The sequence below is a fragment of the Neoarius graeffei genome, chromosome 26 (assembly GCF_027579695.1).
Source record: "Neoarius graeffei isolate fNeoGra1 chromosome 26, fNeoGra1.pri, whole genome shotgun sequence".
Lineage (NCBI taxonomy): Eukaryota > Metazoa > Chordata > Actinopteri > Siluriformes > Ariidae > Neoarius > Neoarius graeffei.
Window position 1 is genome coordinate 48,597,835 of NC_083594.1, and position 22,383 is coordinate 48,620,217.

The 22,383-nt window shown below is 40.8% G+C and overlaps 1 protein-coding gene across 3 annotated transcripts; it reads left to right on the top strand.

Annotated features, from left to right (window-relative positions):
* The first annotated feature begins 3,049 nt into the window (after positions 1-3,049).
* Positions 3,050-19,519, top strand: gata2a (GATA binding protein 2a). Of its 3 annotated transcripts, none has more exons than XM_060910456.1 (6): positions 3,050-3,294; positions 8,082-8,580; positions 9,647-10,218; positions 13,149-13,307; positions 16,784-16,909; positions 18,536-19,519. In XM_060910456.1, the coding sequence occupies exons 2-6, from the start codon at positions 8,355-8,357 to the stop codon at positions 18,836-18,838; spliced, it is 1,386 nt and encodes a 461-aa protein (XP_060766439.1). In that variant the 5' UTR covers positions 3,050-3,294; positions 8,082-8,354; the 3' UTR covers positions 18,839-19,519. The 3 variants fall into 3 exon arrangements, with proteins under 3 accessions (XP_060766439.1, XP_060766438.1, XP_060766440.1); XM_060910455.1 differs by lacking the exon at positions 3,050-3,294 and adding an exon at positions 7,482-7,857; XM_060910457.1 differs by lacking the exon at positions 3,050-3,294 and adding an exon at positions 7,483-7,857 and having other exon boundaries at positions 9,647-10,219; positions 13,162-13,307.
* Positions 19,520-22,383: the final 2,864 nt, after the last annotated feature.

The window sequence follows — 22,383 nt, forward strand, 5'->3', positions numbered from 1 at the left end:
GCAAGGAACAAGAAGAAGCACAAAAGGAACAAAACAGCAAACGCGGCGATGATTTGGCTGATATGGATGGAGCGGATAAACGAGGGGGGAAAAACAAGCGATCGGACCAAACGGGCTAATTTCACCCCTAATACAACACGCTGCAAAATCTAATGAGAGGCAGGAATCAGCTCACAGATATCTATCATCTCTGCGATATGAACGATGCTGCACGGAGCGCATTCATATGGTAAGCGGCGCGTGCGTGTGCGTGTGCTTGTGTGCGCGCAACGGCCAATAAAACGCGCTCAAAACAAGCTCATATTGGCCCGTTTAAAATGTGTAAATATTTCTGCCCGTGTGTCTCTATCAACCTGCACGATCTCGACTCCCCTCATACCCACCCCCACCCCCCCTTTCGAATGATGCATTAGATGCGCTGAATGTATTTGTTGTGCCGGGTTTCAAAAGGCACCGATAATCTGCGCGGGTGAGATAAGAAACACCAATTTATCCAGCGCCTCTGCGGAGCCCCGCGTGCAGCTCTGTGCGCTCCGACACCTCCAGCGCCGAGCCGATAACGATTAGGCCATTTATTATCGGCGCGCGGAACAAAGATGGCCTCGCACCGATGAAATATTACCACCGGTTAATAATGAAAAGAAGAAGGGCCCCTGCATCTGATGCGTGCATATATAAATAATAACTGTGGAAGGCTGGAATGCGCATGAAAAAAATATATAATAATAAAAATAATAATAATAATAATTTGTGACTAAGTAAAACTAATCAGAAAACTTTTTTTTTTGCAACAACCTTCACCCACATATACAATCCCACAAATGTGCATTCCCCCCCCCCCCCCCCCCCAAAAAAAATATATTTTACCTTTACGTCTTTAGAACTATCAAGATATGGATTAGATTCTCCTCCTCCTCCTCCTTCTTCTTCTTCTTCTTGTGAAGGCACAGGCCCTGCTTTGATGGACACGGTAAGATGGAAATGTCACTGTGTGTGGGACATGAGGAAAAGAGCAGGCAGAGCTCTGCAGCACAGCGCCTTTATTAGTCTAAAGTGTCTGCGCCTCTCTCCGGTTTTATGTGCTGCTGGAGCTGCGGCTGATAAGCGCTTATCTCAGGCGCATCGTGACGGAGCTTCTTTAGGCCACGGCGGCGACCTGAGCCGAGGACAAGTTAGCATGACAAAAGACTGCATTAATAATAAAAAAAAGAAGCTCAAGAAGAAGAAGGGGGGAAATGCTCGAAATAAACTGGAGCAAATAATGGTCAACCAACACCCATGTCGAACTTATTATTATTATTATTATTATTATTATTATTATTATTACAAACTTCTGCAAATAGTTTGTCCAACAGCTGGTGCAATTGTGCACGTGTGTACTCTGAGTACCTTTTTTCTTGCAAAACTAAGTGGTTCCTCTTTACACCTTGTATTTAATATTGAGCAGTGTATGATTGAATGTACATCACAAATCTTTAAAGCTGCACTACATGCACATTTTTAGACATGTAATCTACTCAAGTGGTACTTGATGGTACAGTAGATTCGTGATTAGTGATGCATTGATGAAGCCGGGTGTTTCAGTTTACAGGACTGAACACGAGGCCATGTTTAGATATTTACAGACATTTACAAAACGCAGTTCTAAAATGTGCATGGTTGGAGGACCTGGGAATGAATGAATGAATGAATGAATGAATGAAGGGATAATTTTATGCACGTGAAGTTGAATAGAAATGCAAAAGATACGCTTGGGCCCTCGTGTACAGTACTTGGCCCCGTGTTTGCAAGATGTCCTGATAACTGATGGACGAAGTGCGTGTTACACCTCTACTTTACGAGCCTCATTATTCTTGTGCAGAAGTAAAAGTTTTAAGGACTTGGCAGAATCTCTGCGGTCGAGTGGCCAAATAATTGTCTCTCTCCTCTTATCTTTCATTTTAGCCTCATTGACGAGAGGAGGAAGAAAGGAGAAGGAGAAGGGGTTTGGGGAGGGATGCTGATTTTTATCGTAATCCCCGGTTTGACTGTTCGGATATGACAGACGGTTCTGTGGTGTTGACAACCGATTTGGCATTCTCCTTCTGCACGAGCTCGTGAATTCCAAACACAACATGCGCCCTTAAACACTGCATTAGCGACTTAGTGCATTTTATAACCGACAATTGAATGAAGGCTGCCAGAGTTTACTATCTTGCTCGCTTCTTCTTCTTCTTCTTTCTCCGTGGGGACGCAGTGAGACGGCGGCGGCTCGCGGCCCTGCACCTGCCTCGCGCAGCCACACGCTTGCGGAGCCCCGGACGGTCTCGTGCCAGAGATTTGGCTTTACTGCAGCGGCTTTGCATGTTTTAAAACTTGGTGTCATGCGTGTGTGGGTGTTTTTTCCCCTCTTCTTAATAAAAAGGAGGAGGAGGAGAAGGAGGAGGAGGGTCAGGGTCAGGCGCGAAGTCGCTTTATTTATTTTTCTTCCAGCCTCTCACTTTATCGACACGATCAAGCAGGGGGATTGAATTCATTAAGTCGGGGTCGCCTTCTAATGCAGGCAAAAGATATACATATTCAAAGCACTTCAGAAAGCATCTGCAGAGCAGAGAACAGCGTGCAAGTTGATGCCCAAGTCACAATGCCTCACTCCTATACCCCTCTATTCCGACTATTAACTAGGCGACATGCTATCTCAAAAAATGCAGTCCATACAGCCCTAGAGCCTGTCTGTGTCAATTCTTTGCAAAAACGTGGAGATTTATCCACAAGCTACGTACTACGTGCATAGCAATGCGCGCGCACTTGCAGGTTTGCGTGAATGACTTGAAAAACAAAAACAAAAAAACATGCCAGCAGGTTCGAGTCTAGATTCCAGGTGCTGAAACTCGAGCCAGAACGTAGTAGCTAAATATTATGTAAAACAAAAGCAAAAAACAAAACCAAAAGTAAAAACATAATAATATACCACCGTATTTACCATAGGTGGCGTGCTATTTTTCATTGGCTGACGCGCAGTGCTACGTGTCTGCAGCCCTTTATTCCTCAAGTTTGCACACACACACACACACAGAGTGTGTGTGTGAGAGAGAGAGAGAGAGAGAGAGAGAGCACAGACGAATACATACGAGTCACCGGAGAGGGCTCGTCAGTTAGTTTTATTAATTTCTGTCCGGTAGTCGGTTCTGTCGCTGCCAACCGAACCGAAATCACCGCATTCCATCCTTTACGCACCCACACGGACTGGCACACGGACTTTGCCTCCAAGACGGAGAGATTTTCCGAAGACACAGGACGCAAGAAGAAAAGCAGGTGAGAAAGTATATACTGCACGAGTTGTTTGTTTGTTTTCTTTTGAAGCGTGTTATCAATGAGGAGCTTCAACACACACACACACACACACACACACACACACACACACACACACACACACACACACAGGAGACAACCCGGTTTCATGTGATATCTGGCAGTGATGGCCACTTTGGAATAATAATAATAATAATAATAATAATAATAATAATGTGTATATTATTATTATTATTATTATTATTATTATTATTATTATTATTATTATTAATACTCTATAATTGTCACATTTTCTGCCTGACATGAATTATATAAAAATTAGTCTGGATTTTATATATATATATATATATATATATATATATATATATATATATATATATATATATATATATATATTTTTTTTTTTTTTTCTCAGTACTACATACAATTTTTTTTAAATATTAATGGATTCACTCCAAGTACGAAAAAATTGTCATGAAAACCAGAATCATGAGTACATTTAGATCAGCCAAACAAACAAACAAACAAACAAACAAACAAACAAACAAACAAACAAACAAAAACAATGTCGGCAATATGATTGCTGATGGTTTCCTGTGAATTATATTACTATATGTCAAAAAACGTCTTTTATTGAAACTCGTGTATGCCACAGAGGTTGCTTATTGTATTCATTAAAGGCTAAGACATTTTGTATTTGATCTATACATACGATGCTTATGTATTATCCAAGGTGTTGAAAAGTGAGCTGTACACAAGTGCATCTGCCTTATAATTTCGCTTAGTTCAGGACAGTATAGGCTACTTATAAGATAAATATTTCAGATACCGTTTCACATGTGCCGTTGTCATGCTTAGTGTGGAGAAGTAGCTTGGCTGAATGCAATAACGGATGTACGGTAAGCAGAAGATTTGGCTGCGTGCGCGTGAAGTTCTACAGTATTGTGACTGAGCCCTTTTAGGCATCAGGAGCAAAGGCATTCAGACAGAAAGGCGAGCTGTCATCATGGTGGAGATTTATAACTTCAGCGCTGATCAAAGTCACACTGCTTTGGAAACTTTTGGTTTAGGCTACTGTGTGTGTGCGCGCGCGCGCGCCTAAAAGATGGAGACGGTAAGGACTTATGAAAAGGAAGGAGGGGTTGTAACCGAGGTAAACGCCTCGAATCGGTGAAGAGGTGAAACGAGGAAGAGGGAGAAAGAGAGAAGAGTGACCGTCGATGCCCTGTCCCGATCTAATTACCCGTGAGTAAAGGACAATGCTGCTTCAGCTGCTCTGACTCATTGCCCCATCTCACTGCGTCTGCTTATCTTCACAGACCCTCCTGTACCCCCCTCCCTTCTTTTAACCCCTGGAAGAATGATAAACCTGATAAAACCCCACAGACTGGACGCACCCCTTTCTGTGGCACCTGTTAATTAGAGGGACTTTCCTCAATTACGCATTAAACCCACACTGAACACTGGTTTCAAGGTAAAATTGGACCTTGATGACATCATTACACGCCAGACCAAGTCGCACGTGACGTCTGAGCTCTAGCATGCGTGTTGCCAGGAGAAGTGCTCAGCTTATGGAGCCTTCAGTCATGTAAAAGTGCCCTTGAGATCGTTTATCCCCTCCTCCATGTAGAAGAGACCTAGATGCTGCTGCTGAGGTTTTTATTTATTCATTTTTTCTTTAGAGAACCTCCCTCCTCTTTGTTCTAAGCATTATTCATACCTGGTGGATTACAAGTGAGCATTTACCACAAGTCTGCTTCAAAGAGGTCTGCTGTGTGTGAAAAAGAGCTGGATCAGGGTCATTCTGGAGGGTCATTAGCATCATTCTTGCTTTAGTTATAGTGCAACCATTCAACCATTAGTGTTGCATACACTTTATAAAGCATTTATCAAGCTCTAATAAACAGTTAATTAGCCTACCAAAAGTTAATGACTAGCATGTTTGGAGAAAGCCCAACAAGAGGCTGAGAAAACTTTTTTTTAATCAATAAAATGAAGCGCCTTAGATGCAATGTCACCATCCATTTTGGTGCCTTGCTGTGCTGTTGAGACCTAAACATAATTCACAAATTTTCCACCAGTCCCAAATGACCAGAATGTATCCCCTGATGCCAATGGTGTTGTTTCTACAGGCCTCTGGCTGCATATATTCTCCTAATGCCATGTGAGTCTGCCTAAACTGCATGATAGCACAGTGAGCCCATGCACCTTATTAAGCAATACACTATTTATTAGTTTTAGGCAGTGACAGTCCAGGGGTGTTGCACATCTGGCCAGTCGCCATGAAAACAAAGGGATGTCGGCATTAAACAGACTGGGGTTTGTTGGAGTCTGTTGGAGCGAAATGTTCACACACAGACACACGAACTATCACACATATGCATAAATGTTCACCGCTCTCAAGCTAAACAACATAGATTCAGCCAAGATATATGAGCAACACAGCATGCACTCTTCTTCTCTTCCTTCGATCTGGTGACGTCAATCGGGGACAGCAGGTCGGCAGGTTCTTATCTGTCAATCATCTTTTTTGTTCAGACAACCTGCGACCTCTTACACTTTCAGTGTAAATGCCACCATTTGTAGAAGAAATGAATTCACGACAAATAAAGCTCTTCGGTTCATCAAGGTTCCTGACCTGTAGCTTTTAACTAGGACTATGTGAGATTAGCTTCATTCACATGAGACTTTTTACATCATAATTACTATTTGCTCAAAAATAAATAAATAAATAAATAAATAAATAAGCAAGCAAGCAGCTCAGAACTTGACCAGCTGGAACGCAGGCTTGAGAAAACGTTTACAGTGCTCCCTTTGATCCAGAGCAGTTAAATGAATAATTAATAAACACAAAGTGTTAGTACAAGATGTCAGAGACCACAGAGTTACAAAAGGTGCGAAACAGAAGATGAAGGGCGACTCGTTAAAGAAAACAAAATGAAACAAACCTGGGTTGGGGCTGGAGTTACCTGAGAGCAGGCAAGCTCTGGCTCAAGTGTAATAATAATAATAATAATAATAATAATAATAATAATAATAATAATAATGAAGCATTTATTATTTATTGGTGCAGTGATAATTTCTGTATGCAAATTGTGCTAAATACACACAATACACACAGTACACTCAAATATCAAACAATGAGATGCCACTTTGAAGAAATGTATTGGCACTCAGCTTTTTTCCGACATGTCGGAAAGACAGTAATATTCGTGCGCTACCCAGCTTATGCAAATTAGTGTATATTCCACGGTAAAAATAGTATAATAGCTTATTATATATTATGCATGCTGGTTCTTTAGCTGATCTGGCTCCAAAGTTTATCTCAGGTCTTATCAAACTAATTGGCGACGTCGTGTCTTCGTGCCTGCGGTGTTCAGCCTGAGCTGAGCGTTTCACCGCCAGCGCAAATTAACGAAGCCTCGCTAATGGCCACCAATTGGCTCTTGTTTCGGACAAGCCCATGCGACCTGCCGGCACCAGGCAAGCAGAGGGGGAAAGGGGGCCGACTATTAAGATGCAAAACGACGTTTGATCGCTCGAGATCGCCTGCGAGAAAACAATGTTTGCGCAAGAGGAATGCAGTGACTACTAATTAAAAACAATTAGTTTCCTCGAAACAATGGCGCCCACTTTATAGGCCATGAAGCACTCCTCCTCAAATTAATGCCCGGGGTGTGAGGACTGCTGTTTGTTTGCGTTACAGCTGGACGTGAAGAAAAAAACCAGACAAACCAACATTTACGGTTGGAGCTCGTCTTAATGACGGCACGATTGCAGCCATGTCTCTCTCTTTTTAATATATGGTTTTCTTTATGGCACTAATAATAGGCCTAATATCTCTGCAGTATATTTTCCAGGCTCTTTGAAACTGCACCAAAGATTTGATGTTTAGGCTACTTGATCCGAGATAATTTTGTTTTGTAAATTTGTATGATACATTTATTATGGTGTTTTTTTTAAAGATATGATATATATTTGGTATAATGAAATGGCAAACTTTTGCTTAATAAAGATAATGAAAGACAAGTAGACTATAATAATCTTTCAACCACATAAAAAGCAAAAAAAATAATCATGTACATTTCTTTTTAGCTGGTGTGTAAAAAAAAAAAAAAAAGGCATTATGAATGCGGAGCATGAAGCCATAAGGAAAGGTAGATCTCAATAAATCGCGCCGGTGACTGATGCTTCTCTCAGCGCTCCATAGGCCACTAGGAGCCTATCACAGCCACCTCGATCTGCCATTGGCTGGCGGAAGGTCGCCAGCAGCCCGTGACTCCGCCCACACTCGCGTGATATGGAATTTGCTGGCGCCAGGTCCGACAGAGCGCGAGCGCGATTCATTAAAAGAAACATAAGCAGCGCGCGGGACGGAGACACAACACTTCAGAGAGCGCGTTTAACAACCGAATAACACAATAACACAGAACCGCGGCAAACATGTCAAGATGCAGCATGGGGATTAACTTTATTTGCAAACGGACCAACACGAGATAAAAAAGAAAGAGAAAAAAAGAAACACACACACACTGAAGGAGGAGGAGTGAAATGCAGTCGTGTGCAGTAAGTAGGCTACCTCTTTGGCCAAAAATAATTTTTTCTCTTTTATTTTAAAATGGAAAAAAGGTTTTAATTGGAATCTGAATTTTTAGGCTGTGCATGTTTGCCATTTTTAATAATAATAATAATAATAATAATAATAATCGGCATGCTTGTTTGCAGGGTCTGAATGATGTGCAAAATTAGCTCGACTCATGTGTTCTACCTGTCCGTTTTTGTTTTTGCAGGTGCATCAGAGCATCTGAGGATATCATCTTCATCATATAAAAGACAAACATCCAGTGTGCACAAAGTGAAAAGGACGCTTTTACAACCACAACCACCTTCTTTTTGTTTCGCAGTAGATTAACCACATATACTTTGCGTTTTGGGAACTATAGATGAACACGGCTTTTAGAAAGCTGCCCTAAATACTGCAGATAAAATATTTACATATAATTTAAAAAATTCAGGAAATTTTGATTTCTATTTCCTGACACGTCTGTACGGAGGCTTCAGGTATGGAAGTGGCTGCAGATCAGTCTCGGTGGATGGCGCATCATCACGCGGTGCTCAACGGCCAGCACCCGGACTCACATCATCACGGCCTCACACACAACTACATGGAGCCTATGGCGCCGCTTTTGCCCCCGGATGAAGTAGACGTGTTTCTAAATCACTTGGACTCACAAGGCAATCCGTACTACCCTAACTCAAGGGCAAGAGTGTCCTACAGCCAAGCACACGGTAAGCACACAAGCGCTCGAGAAATAACATTTGTGCAGGCCTTTATTATAGTGTGTTTTATTATTATAATCCTGTATTTGTTTTTGTTTGGTATATTCTATTTACCTCTCTACAAATACATTTGCTTGTTATAAACTATAGCTTTTTTTTGTATTACAACATAGTTATCATATCAATATATTTTCCTGTATTTTTTTTCTCCATGAATATTTTGCATGGGATTGTAGTGGCGTAATCTTTTTCATCGACTGTTCAACAGGACAGTGTAAACAAACTTAACCCTGCTGACATCTTGTCTGCATGCTTTTTGGTCTCTGATCAGTTATCAGTTGCAATCCAAAGGAAAAAAAAAGGTGAAAATCTGTTAGTGCATGATGTCATTTTATTTGTGTGTTAGTCTGCTGTTTGCTTTGGAGAAATGATTATAGCTCGTTGTTAAATTTTGGAGTTGATGATGCTGAATTGCTATCCTGATGAAACGTGGCCTGAAGATTAAAAGAAAAAAGGGGGGGGGGGGGGGGGAATGTTCAGAAAATGTGACACAGGGAGGAAAGGGAAGTTCGTGTCATTTCTTCTCTTGGCTGCTAGAGAGAGAGAGAGAGAGAGAGAGAGAGAGGCATTTCCCGGATACAAAATAAGAAACGAAAAAAAAAATCACTGATAACAGTCTTTTGTTCACATACCTACTTGTGTGAGGAGCAGAATTCGGCTCATCGGCGCTTTTATGAACAAGGTATTTTTTGATATAATTATCTATTCGCCTGATGAATAATAATAATAATAATTTCCAAGAGGAAAACGTTCAAGGCGTTGGCTTTCCTTTTGACTGGACTAGGCTAAAACCCTTCCTGTGAACATTTCAGTAGTTGTATATCTTATAGCCTGTGTTAGTTTGAAGAAGATGTCGAGTTTGTGCTATACGGGAACCGAATCAACAGGTAGGAAACGGGACAGGATTATACAAATCTACTGCGCGCACTGCGGCTTTTGTTCCTAATCAATAACGATTTGAAAGTGCGTGTTGATTATGAATTAATGTGGGGAAAAAAATCAATTGTGTTTACAGCTCGATTGACTGGGAGTCAGGTCTGCCGGCCGCATCTCCTCCACAGTCCCGGCCTGTCGTGGCTGGACGGGAGCAAGGCGGCTCTTTCAGCGGCGCACCACAACGCCTGGGCGGTCAGTCCGTTCAGCAAAGCCGGGCTTCACGCCACCAGCGCCAGTTACGCTTGCAGCGGCGGCTCGGCCACGGCGCCCGCCTCCGCCACTCTAGCACCGGCGAGCCACGCGAGCCCACACCCGCTCTACAACTTCCCTCCCACGCCTCCGAAAGACGTGTCGCCAGACCCGGGACCGTCGTCTCCATCCTCCTCCTCGGTCACGCGGATGGACGAAAAGGAGTCAGTCAAGTACCAAGTGGGTGACGGGATGAAGATGGAGGGATGCAGCCCTCTCAGGGGCGGCCTGGCCATGAGCGCACCTCAAACCCCGTCCACGCACCACCCGATCCCCACGTACCCGGCCTACTCGCTCCCCACGGCGCACGACTACGGAGCCGGTCTCTTCCACCCAAACCTGCTCAGCGGCTCGTCCTCTAACTTCACACCCAAATGCAAGAGCAAGGCACGATCCAGCTCGGGTGAGTTGCATCAACTTTTACTGACCATGACATGAAGGCAAATGAACACTTTTTAAACATAATAAGCGTATAATTCAAAATGGGATTTTGTTGTTATTTTGGTATCGACACGACAGAGTTAGTGTTGGACTAAGGGGGTTTTCTGCCCTTGAGTTGGGATTGTAAAACACATCATATATATTTTAAAAAATGTCAATTTTAATCACGCTCTTTCAATTTCGAGATGCAGAGTGAAATATGGTGGTGAACTGGTATATTTACAACCCCAACCTTAGGACACACTTGACACGTGTTTCTATGATTTGAGTGTGTGTGTTTAATATTTGAAATATTTGACAGGCTGAGATAATATCGAAAGACATGCCCCCCCCCCACGTCTTTCCTGAGAAGGAAAAAAAAACAAACAAACCCAAACTTAAAAAAAAAAAAACCTTGTTGACAGTGATGGTTCCCATCCAGACGAGTCATTGCTAAAGGAAAAAAAAAATCCGTTACATGAGACACTTAAAGCGTGGTTTAACAGAGATGACAAAAGACAAATGTTCTGGACTTGGACAAAAATAATTAAAGCACAAATGAGGCATAAAAACATGATAATGTGGGGAAAAATAACATGCGCAAAACCATGCATATTTATCTGTTCAGTCGGATATGAAGAAACAGTTAATCCAAGGAGAGGTGTTAATAGGGTTTTTAATGTTCCCTGGAATAAATTAAATCTGATTTTATTGTCATGAAATTGAATAAAGCCCTAAATCAGTCCAGACGCACGCATGCGCTTTTCTACCGACTTTAAGATTTTTTTTTTTTTGGTGCTTGATCGAGCTCTATTGCGTTTTTAAATCATGCAGGAGTCACGACGCACTGGCTCCTGCCACATCCTGTGTACCTTTGACTGAACAAATCACGACCTGCTCCCCTCCCTCGCCACTCCAAAGCCAACAAACCGGGACGAGGCTCACGAGTCTAGCGCCTGTTGCTCAAAAGTGTGAGATTTAACAGCATAAGGTTATATGTTCTAATGTTATAGTGTTATCTGGAAGGGCTTACGGCTTGCATAGATACAAGTAGGCTATAAGCAAACTATTATCATTATTATTATTATTATTATTATTATTATTATTATTATTATTATTTACACTGTTGAACTCATACAATATTCATTTGTGTACCATATGGATCCAAAACCACAGGTTTCATGAGTAATAAACTTATAATAAACCAGTCACTGCATGCACCCACAAGCTCCCAGCTTTTATACCTTTAGTGTGCATCTCTTCCCTAGATGCATCTAGTGTACCAAAATATAAAAGAACCACTCCAGCTCTCAAGAAATGTATAGTGAAAACATACAATTTAATACTTTTTTTTAAGAAAGAGAGAGAGTGAGTGTACCTCCAAATAACAACATGCAGGGAACACTGCTTAAACACCCTATTGTGTAATTTCATACATGTTGTATTTTTGCACAGATCCAATATCATTCCATGTAAATTGCCATGTTCTTCCCGACTTACTTCCTGTAGTAAAAGCTAAGATGTGTGTTCTGGCACAGAGTGCTGGTAAGGTGATCTGAACAATGTGAGTTGGACAGGGGCCTGTCGTCATTACAAAGCTGCATATGTAATTTCCATCAAACATGGACAATCCTATGAAATCCTTCCTCCTTGGCAAGTTTATCTTAAAGCATGTGAATACATTATTAGCTATAAAAAGAAAAGAGGACCAAGAAAAAAAAACATGCTAGTGGTCCCTATAGAGTTCGTATATTGAATCATAACTGTAAAAATTGTACCCACTCGTGCATTTGTTTCTTGTTTACCAGAGCGTGGTGCAAAATCTGAGCTTGATCCTACACCTTTGTAAAACAAAACCATTATGGAATCGAAGTCATGTCAGGGGTCAGTATAATGAAACGCTGTATTTGGTTATCTTTGAACAACCATGATTCTGAGATGGCCTGCAGCACAGGGCCCAACCCGCTAACCCTGTGGCCATTTTATCGTCACACTCCCATCTCCCATAGTTTAGCTCAAATGCACCAATACTGCTTCATTTGCATAACAGGAAGGGTTACACTGAAAAATGCAGCACCATGACTGAATTACTAAACATACACTTCAAAAGGAGTAGCATTATTGTCCAGGGTGGACTCCTTTCTCTGGGCTGGGTGGGACAGCTTGTCCTTCACACATTAGAAAGAGAATAATGGAAGCATGATTCCTGGGAGAAACAGCACTAAGAAGAGAGGTGGGATGAATTAAAGCACCAAGTAATCTCCAAGAGGTTTATTTATTTATTTATTTTTGCATGAGAATGGATCCGAACAGTAAAGCTGATGAAGCCAAATGAGTGCATGGAAACTCCCAACATTTTAGAAGTGTATAATTAGCGAGTGACATCACTGGCTAGGATTTGAGCCTACAGGCCTTGCACTATACATGTTAATGTTTAGTATATGGCAAAATGAGAGACACAGAGATGTTCAGCAATAAATTATGTAATACTGTTTCTCAATGGGCTCCTTGGGTTTTAGACACTCATTGCTTCTCTGCCATGCGTTCGTGGATTACTTTACACGTAGGTGTCTATGTCCATTCTGATTCCTCCTGATTCACCAAGGCTGAGTGACAGACCTGGGGTCAGCCAAGCACGGATGTGTATTGTTCTCATCATTCTTTGAGAGAGATTTTATATCATGAGGAACAGCTTAATGCGTTGTCGATGGAAACGGTCAGATTACATATTGGTTAATGAACTTGGACAGCGTACCTGACCAGATTCCTCCTCGATGACCTGTGCACTCCTGTGTGTCTTCGTTTGGACCCCTTACACATTTTTGCAGCCTCAGATCATTTGAGTTGATAGGTATATCAGTGTGACGTGAACTTCTTAATTATATAAAATTCCCTTTGGTTTCCCTCCATCTGAATTCTGCACAGAGGGCCGTGAGTGTGTGAACTGCGGTGCGACCTCCACCCCTCTCTGGAGGAGAGATGGAACAGGCCACTACCTCTGCAACGCCTGCGGCCTCTATCACAAGATGAACGGTCAGAACCGGCCCCTGATCAAGCCCAAACGCAGACTGGTGAGTAGCACATTCTCAGCATAGTCTCACACAAACACACTTACACATGAGGGCTAAATAGGAGTCTGAAGCAGAGAGAATACACACAATTCCAGGAAAGTTATATTTTCCCTATGATCTTCCTGGAATTGTTTGTCGCTCTCACCCCCCGGTGATCCCCTCCACTGCCTGTTACAATACTGCTACTATTGCCATTGTTGCTGCGATCATTATTGCTGCTAGTTCTGATACTGTTACTGATACCAATGCCCACGATGCCTAACCCAGCTTAATTAACACTTCAGCGCAGGGACAGGAAGACTGTGCAGACTGACCTGTACATGTTTCCGAAATCTGACTGATCTTTACAAGATATTTCATTCCTCTTACTGCCGATAGCCATATGTTCTTCAAATATATCTGGTTCTTCTAGGTGCCATTAAATATATATATGAGATATTGTTTGTATATCCAGATATATCTTCAAAGAATTCATAGTAAAATAAAAAATAATCACAAAACCAGTCATCACTACATAACTTTTTCTTACCTCCAGTTCAGGAATGTATTTTACAAAAGTGCCAAGGTTTTTTTTTTTTTTTTTTAAATTGGAATAAGTATATAGGTGCATTGTGAAGTATTATTTTTTAATATATATATATATATTTAATATATTTATGCTTTCCAATATTTTTTGAAAGTGCATTCAAAAGATATTAAGGAGGAAAAACATTCATAGTTGATGATCAGGATTAGTCTTATGCTGACATTAGAAAAAGCAGAGCACAAAACATGCTTTTATGCAAATTGTACCCAATCACCTTTAAAAAAAAAAAAAAACAAATAAATAAAATCAAATCAAATTCAATGCACGGGTAACCCAAGGGAATGGATTTGGAGTTCGAAAGCGACTCACAGATTGGATTTAACATATTTGCGACATTTGGAGTTACTTAAACTGTTTACATACCTCCCCCCCTTTCCCCCCTCCATCCACCACCAAAAAGAGTGTAGAGTATTTAAATATCTATTCATGACCTCTCTTTAGTCGTTTGCTTGCATTCCTCTCTCAGCCGACCCTCAACGCTGTTTTAATTGAGTGGGACACTTTTATTCCATTAGGCTGGTGTTATAATTGAATTTGCACTTGCCTGAGTGACCGTTGGTACTGAAGATGCACATCTCTGAGGGGATTCTCTCACATTCTCCAATAGCAAGGAAAGAAAAGTGCATGAGGCAAGATTTTGATGGGCGGGATTGATCATCGACACTGTAAATGGGATCTAAAATTAATAATGAGTTGTATATACACTGATGATGATGATGATGATGATTATTATTATTATTATTATACACTTTACGCATACTTATGGTACATAATTAGAGCGTTACAGCCATATGTTCTTGAACCAGATGTTCTTGAATACCTTGAAAACCAAGCAGAGTGAAGCTATGAAGGTGCACTGTGCATTTCTATGTAAAATATACCCATTTTTTTTGAGAGTGCATATTAATATTATTGTTATTAAAATGATAGGTGTTAACATAAGCCAACAGCCAATAAAAAGGGTTACTAAGGTTTGTTAACTCACTTGAGAACTTGCAACACCTTACTCGATGAGACCTGATAGAACCTTCTGGATAGTTGTTTCTCCATCCATTAGAACCTTTTTCTGCATTGTTCCAACCACAGGGTGAGCTTTCCCATTTCATCATCATCATCATCATTATTATTATTATTATTATTATTATTATTATTAGACACTTTAAACGTATTTAAGGTACATAATTGGAGTGGAAATACCTTGAATACGTTTTAAAGCTATGAAGGTGCACTGCACATTTCTAGATAAAAGATACCCATTTTGTTCTAGAGTGAGAGTGCATACTGTTGTTATTATTATTATTATTATTATTATTATTATTATGGGAAGCCGCAGACATTTTGTTCTCGGCCTTTAGTCTGTACTGTGCTCTCCAAATAAAAGATGAAAAGCCCAAAAGCTTTTTTTTTTTGTTTTTTTTCCATGGAGTCAGGGTACACAGCAGCTCGCGCTGCGTTTTGTGGGCCGCGCTGTTTTCGGAGCCCTTCCCCGTTCAAAGGCCGTCCAGTTGTTTCCTATCCGGATATGTGGCCAGGCCCGATAAGGAAACCACGGCTCCCGGGTGTTTCCGTCTTCAACAAACCTCAGTGAATTTTCTATGGACCCGCCAGGCCCGGCAGTGGAAAGCGATTAAGCAGAGAAGCTCGGGAGCGCGCGGTGCGAGTCGGCGAGCGGAAAATCCCCGGATTTAGGCGCTCGCGCGCTCTTGTTTTGTCCTGCCCGGTTGGCACTAAGCATCGGAATGCATGGCGTGTTTTTGTTGTTGTCGATAGATTCTTCAACATGAATGAACAAAGGCATTTTGTATGTGTGTGTGTGCGTCTGTGTGTGTATGGAGTCATTTTGTGCATTGGGTTAATAGGAACAGTCACGTCAATTGTAAATGGAACAGAAAGCGCGCGCTCTGCGCGTCCCCGGCTGCAGGGGGATTGCATTGTGCGCTTCTAAATGTTTCTTATTATGTGTGAAAAATTGATCTGTAATGGACACAATGCGAACAGAGACGTTGCACCCCCACAGCACTCCACTCAGGATCAAGAGAAATAATGCGTCGAAATGGGATCAACTAACTAATGACGGATCTGGTAGCTTAAATTTACCGAAATGCGCCATTTCATGAAAAGCAAGAGCCAGCAAATCTTTCCAGACGCAAAACTGGTGCAAATTGGAAAATTGAATTAAGCTTGCATAAATGCACAGAAGATATTTCATTAACTCGACTCCCCCATGTCGTGTCTTTAACTTTGATGCTGTTTTGGGGATAGCGCTGAAATTCTGCCTGCTCTGGAGTAGTCATAATATCCATCACCACCCCAGCTTTTCCAGAAAGATCTTTATCATCTGTCAGGGTTTCATCCAGAGCAAGGCCTGTAGCAATATTCATTTCATAACCAAACCAGAGATATAGTGTACTGTATATTGCATATATCTGCCTTCGAGAGGAACATAATCATGAAATAGGGGTAACTCATGACAAGCACAACATATTTTCACACCCATTTTATATCTTGTTAAAGCAGAATTTTATATTGTACGCATACTTATGACTGCATATCGTGATTGTTATTTGATTCGCAGTATCCTAAAGCACTATAAAAGATTGTTTTGCATTAGGCGATTACTGTATTTAATTTATTTATTTTGAGAAAGCTGGAAATATGCTGGAAATTGGAAATCAGGAACAGGTGAAAGCGCTTCTGTGTGCATTGTAGATTTCTGCTAAAGAAACACTACACAAGCAAATAAGATGACATCAGATAGAACTTCATTCATCCCGAAGGAAATTCTTGAATATGACAATATTGATTGAGATATCACATGTATCACAATACTGATTAGGAACTGATATATTGCTCAGCCCTAACCCTTTGGTCATTGCTGTATTTCTCACAGTCAGCGGCGCGACGAGCCGGAACCTGCTGTGCAAACTGCCAGACCACGACAACCACGCTGTGGCGACGCAACGGCAATGGTGACCCGGTTTGCAATGCCTGCGGCCTCTACTACAAACTCCACAATGTAAGTAGTCAACACAATGTCAACAAACACAACACAACACTACCACACAATATAAGACTCTCCAGAGCCTGTCATCAATCAAAACCACATCATTAAACATGTCAAAGAAGGATGCTATTAAATGCTAGCCATCGTTATTCTGACGTACACTTTATTAAGATGCACACTTGCACTCTTCCAAGTTCATATTTACAATCCACTCAAAACTCCAGACATTGGTTCGGATATTTCAAGGTCGGCTTAAGTCGAATCTTTCTAAGGGAGTTAATTTAAACTTGTTTTGTCAGGACATTTGGAAGTTGTTCTTGTTTTAACAGGAGTATTGTCATGGAAGTGGTTGCTGGCTATTTTGCGCATTTCATTACTTGCTTTCCCCATGCAGGTCCCAAAAGTAAAACCTTATGTTTCGCCCCTTCTTGCCATCATTAAACAGGAAAATGAAGAGAAGGACCGGTTGACATGTAGTTAGCGAGTTAAAGTTTGGCCACAGATTACTATCGGTCTCAAGAAAAAAATCCTAGAGTTAAGGCGAGAGCCAATAATTTTTGTATGGCACTTTAAACGTGATACGGCATTTCATAATGGATTTCCACTTTATACTAATGGAGCCTATATGCTTTTTTTTAATCATCAACTTTGACCTCAAATAATGTGAAAGCCTATTCAGGCCAGTGTAAAAGAGAACAACTGTGTCGGTTCACAAGTTTCCTGTTCAAGACTGTAATACAGCATTAGATAAATCTTTAAATCATCTAAAATAATAGATTTTCAGCTATTTGCATCGAGTGTTTGTATTAGCCTGTATCCAGTTCCTTAAATAAACCAGGCCACCTCATCATAAACCGAGTGAGGTACAAGCACAGTGCATCAAAAACACAGCCACAGAAAGGCCAAGCCGATGCGGTCACAGGGGCGGACAGCTTCTATCGATTTAGGAGACGGGAAGGAGACTATGGGGACGCAAAGACGGCTTTTTCCTGTCAGGCAGAAGCCGCTGACCGTTTCTTGCTTTTGATTAATCCCGCTTTGTTTCAATGGGAGGCGTTATTCCCAAGAGAGAGCGGAGCATGGGACAGCCATTCACACACACGGCGTCTGTTAAACCGATTCAGTGCCGTCTGAAAGTTCGCCCCTTTTTTATGTTAAGCTTGGCTTCTATTAGGTGCTTTAATCCGATGAATAAATAATTTTCAGCCTAATCAGACAAGCGCGACAAAACGGCTGGACCTCTTTTGGGATGGCCGCCTTGGTGACTGTATTTATAATTGCTCTTGACATTGAGGTTGAAGAAACAAAATCATGACATGCAACACAGCAATGGTTATTGTTATAATTGAGAACAGCATTGGCCTCAGAGGCATTATTATATTTATCTTTTTTTCATTTTATAATTGAGAATGGCATCGGTTCAGTAGAATTGCTAAATAAAATCCCTTGTTCACAAAGCTTCAATTAAATGCATCTTATTTCTCAAACAAGGACTCTCTTTTTTCCACGTTAATAAAAGTCATGCCTTGTTGATTATTTTTAGAACTAAAAAATGTGCTGAATGTCCCTGCGGGCACAGATTGAAATGGATACCTTCGCCAATCTAACATCCGTCTCCCTCTGCCCCTCTCTCTGCAGGTCAACAGACCACTGACGATGAAGAAAGAAGGCATCCAGACACGCAACCGCAAGATGTCCAGCAAGTCCAAGCGGAACAAGAGAGCGTCCGAGGGCTTCGACGAGCTCTCCAAGTGCATGCATGACAAGACGTTGCCTTTCGGTGGCGCTGCTGGAGCCATGGCTGCCCACATGCCCCACATGGGCCACCTGCCTCCTTTCAGCCACTCAGGCCACATGCTGCCCACGCCGACCCCCATCCACCCAACGTTCAGCCACCCGCATCACTCGGGTCGCTCGCCCGTCTGGGCTGAGCCCCACTGAGGATCCCTGAAATCAACAAACCTTCCTATTTGACCTCCATCAGTGAGGTTTTTTTTTTACACAAACACCCAGAAGTGGAAAGAGGACACTTTTCTTGTTCATAAATCCTCCCGTTCCCAAATCACAGACATGGCGTGAAAGGAGCGAGGACAGTTGTTGCTTCGAGCATTTCTTTATTTCGTACTAAGTCACTTTGGTACTGCCTGGAAAGACAGGATGTGTGTTAGAGCAGAGTCACTGTGTGTGTGTGCACCAGGCTTATGTGTATGTATGGCTTTGGGACTCTGAACCAGAGAAAAAAATACAAGAAAAGAAAAATTGTGAGTTTTAAAATGCCTAACATGCTGGGATACACACATGCCACGGACTGCCTCTGAGCACACTCTATGGACATGACTAGCAAGCAAACAGATGTTTATAAAGCCTGATTGTTATTATCGTTATTGTTATAATTGTTATTATGATAATTTATTTTCACACTTTATTTCTTTTTTTGGCTTTCCTCAAAACCATATGTTTATTGTTATAAATATTATTTGATTGTTATTATTAAAAGAAAGGAAAAAGGAACAAAAAAAGGAACACTGACTTATCTTAGCCAAGGTGATATTGATGAACTGTACGTTTCTATCATTTTCCATTACACAAATAAAGAAATAAAGTTTTAATACTTATCATCCACTAATTTCTCCTTTATGTCTCATGGAAATTTGAGGTTATATTTGACACAATATTACTTTATTCAAGCACATCTCATTCAGAATGCATACACATTTGAACGGGGTTGGATTTCATATGAATGACGGGGTACGAAAGGGTACAAATGCTAGCTCCTCCCCTAAACCTAACCTTACATAACCTTTGCAACTTTTCATGCAAACGTGATTGAAATCTTCAAATATCATGAAAGTTGGAAACAAATGCAAACAAACATATATAGTATTTGAATTTAACTCAATTTCTTTGAAATATATTCATAAAAAAGTAAAAAATGCTAACTCCGCCCCTAAACCTTACATTAACCTTTGTAACAACAGTATTCGTACAAACTGAGTTGTTGTTACAAATTTGTAACTCAGACCATTTTGGATAAAATCTTGTGCAAAATTGGGCGGCATGGTGGTGTAGTGGTTAGCGCTGTCGCCTCACAGCAAGAAGGTCCTGGGTTCGAGCCCCGGGGCCGGCGAGGGCCTTTCTGTGTGGAGTTTGCATGTTCTCCTCGTGTCCGTGTGGGTTTCCTCCGGGTGCTCTGGTTTCCCCCACAGTCCAAAGACATGCAGGTTAGGTTAACTGGTGACTCTAAATTGAGCGTAGGTGTGAATGGTTGTCTGTGTCTATGTGTCAGCCCTGTGATGACCTGGCGACTTGTCCAGGGTGTACCCCGCCTTTCGCCCGTAGTCAGCTGGGATAGGCTCCAGCTTGCCTGCGACCCTGTAGAAGGATAAAGCGGCTAGAGATAATAAGGGGGATGAGAATGGTTCATAACTCTGAAGAAAGGGTACATCTGTAAACTCTGCCCTTGACCTTTATAACTATTCATATAAATTGAGTCATGTCATTTGTTATGAATTTGAGCTCAAGTTTTGGATCTTTAAATCTCATGAAGAGTGTATACAAATCTTGACAGATAAGTGTAATATTGTTGGAGTTGGGTCAATTTAATAGAAAAACAGCTATTAAAAAATATACAAATTCAAACTCCACCCCTAACCTTACCTATATGAATTTTAAGACTATTTTGGATGAAATCTTCAAATCTCATGAAAAACTGAAACAAATTTGAGCTAAACAATGGAAATTTAGTTATATTTGCATCAGTGTCAGACTAATATAGTCATAAAATGCTCCAAGTGCCAAAACCGGACCTTAATCTTTATAATTATTCATACAAATTATGTCGTGTGAGCAGAGGTGGACAGTAACGAAATACATTTACTTGAGTACTGCACTTAAGTACACTTTTTGAGTATCTGTACTTTACTTGAGTATTCTTTTTTTTTTGGAAACTTATGACTTTAACTTCACTACATTTGAAAGGCAAATATTGTAGTTTTCACTCCACTACATTTCTATCAAGGTCCTCGTTACTCATTACTATGAAGCAGCTTTGAAAGTGGATGTTTTTCTTTTCTTTTTTCTAAAATGTGATTGTTTTTTTTGCAGGTGACACTGAGAGCCTATCAGTAATCACTAGGGTCACATCCATAGACTGTATAAAATCAAGTTCAATTATTTCTCAGCAGTGTTATTTGAACATGATCAGTTGATGGCAGAATGGAAGGAGGTGGTTTTTGTGGGGAATGCACACACTCATGGCCATACCTAGAACCCATGTTTCAGTTTTCTGAAAGGATTAAAGATTTGTTTCATTTTAAATGTTTGCTTTGTTTGCTGAAAACGAACCACATCATGGCCTACAAAAACTCACCATCCAACCTGCAGAAGCATCTTGAGGTATATAAATGGTTTGTTCCAAGAGAAAGCTTACAATGAAGTCGTCTGTGCTTTTAGAGCTAGCAGTAATGTTGCAATAGCTATGCAGTCCGGTTAGTCACATGACTTTCTATGGATTTGCCTGCCAAGTTGCCGTGACCTTGTCCAAGGCTGATGTTTACACATAGCTAGTTAACTTGGACACTGTTAGTTAGCATGTAAAAACAGAGTTACACTAACATGAAGAACATTAACTTATCTGAAGTCCTTTCAGAAATATGCTTTAGCATAATCTTGCCAAATAAACAAAATGTAGATATTTTTCTTTTCTAGTAGCATGAGCTACCCAATATGATTTTGAGTTTGAAAAGAGTTTGCTAGCATGTCAGCTGGAGCTTCACTGAGTAGCTAGCTTAAAGTTAAACCATCACGATGGCACAGCATGTGTTCTTTTTGTGAATTCACATTTCTGTCTTTGGTAACGGCATTAGGTTTTGTAAGCGTTGTGGCAATAATACAACGATGCATTGACAGAAAATGTACTTTTAATACTTAAGTATTTTTAAAAGCAAGTACTTCAGTACCTTAACTTCAGTAAAAATTGACTGTACAACTTTCACTTTTATTGGAGGAACATTTGGCCAGCGGGATCTGTACTTTGACTTAAGTAATGAAGTAATGAAGTTAAAGTCCACCTCTGCGTGTGAATTGTTATGAATTTGCGAAAAGACCATTTTGGATCAAATCTCATGAAGAAATTAAACAAACAAGTGTGATTTGGTTGGATTTGGGTCAATTTCATAGAGATATACTCTGAAAAAAGGACTGATTCTAACTCCACCACTAATCGTACCTTAAGAAAATTTCATACAAATTTTCAACATTGTGTGAACTTTTAAGAATTTGTCAACCATTTTGGCTCAAGGTTTCAAATGTCATGAAAAATTTGTACAAATGTGATGAAAAAAGGGCTGAAATTGAATCAATTTAATCCAACCCCCCTCCCCCCCAAATGCTCACTCCACCCTTAAAAGGCTTAACCTTTGTACTCTGTCCTCCAAACTGAGTCATGTCAATTGTTATGCATTTGTAAACTTGAGAGCACCTTTGGA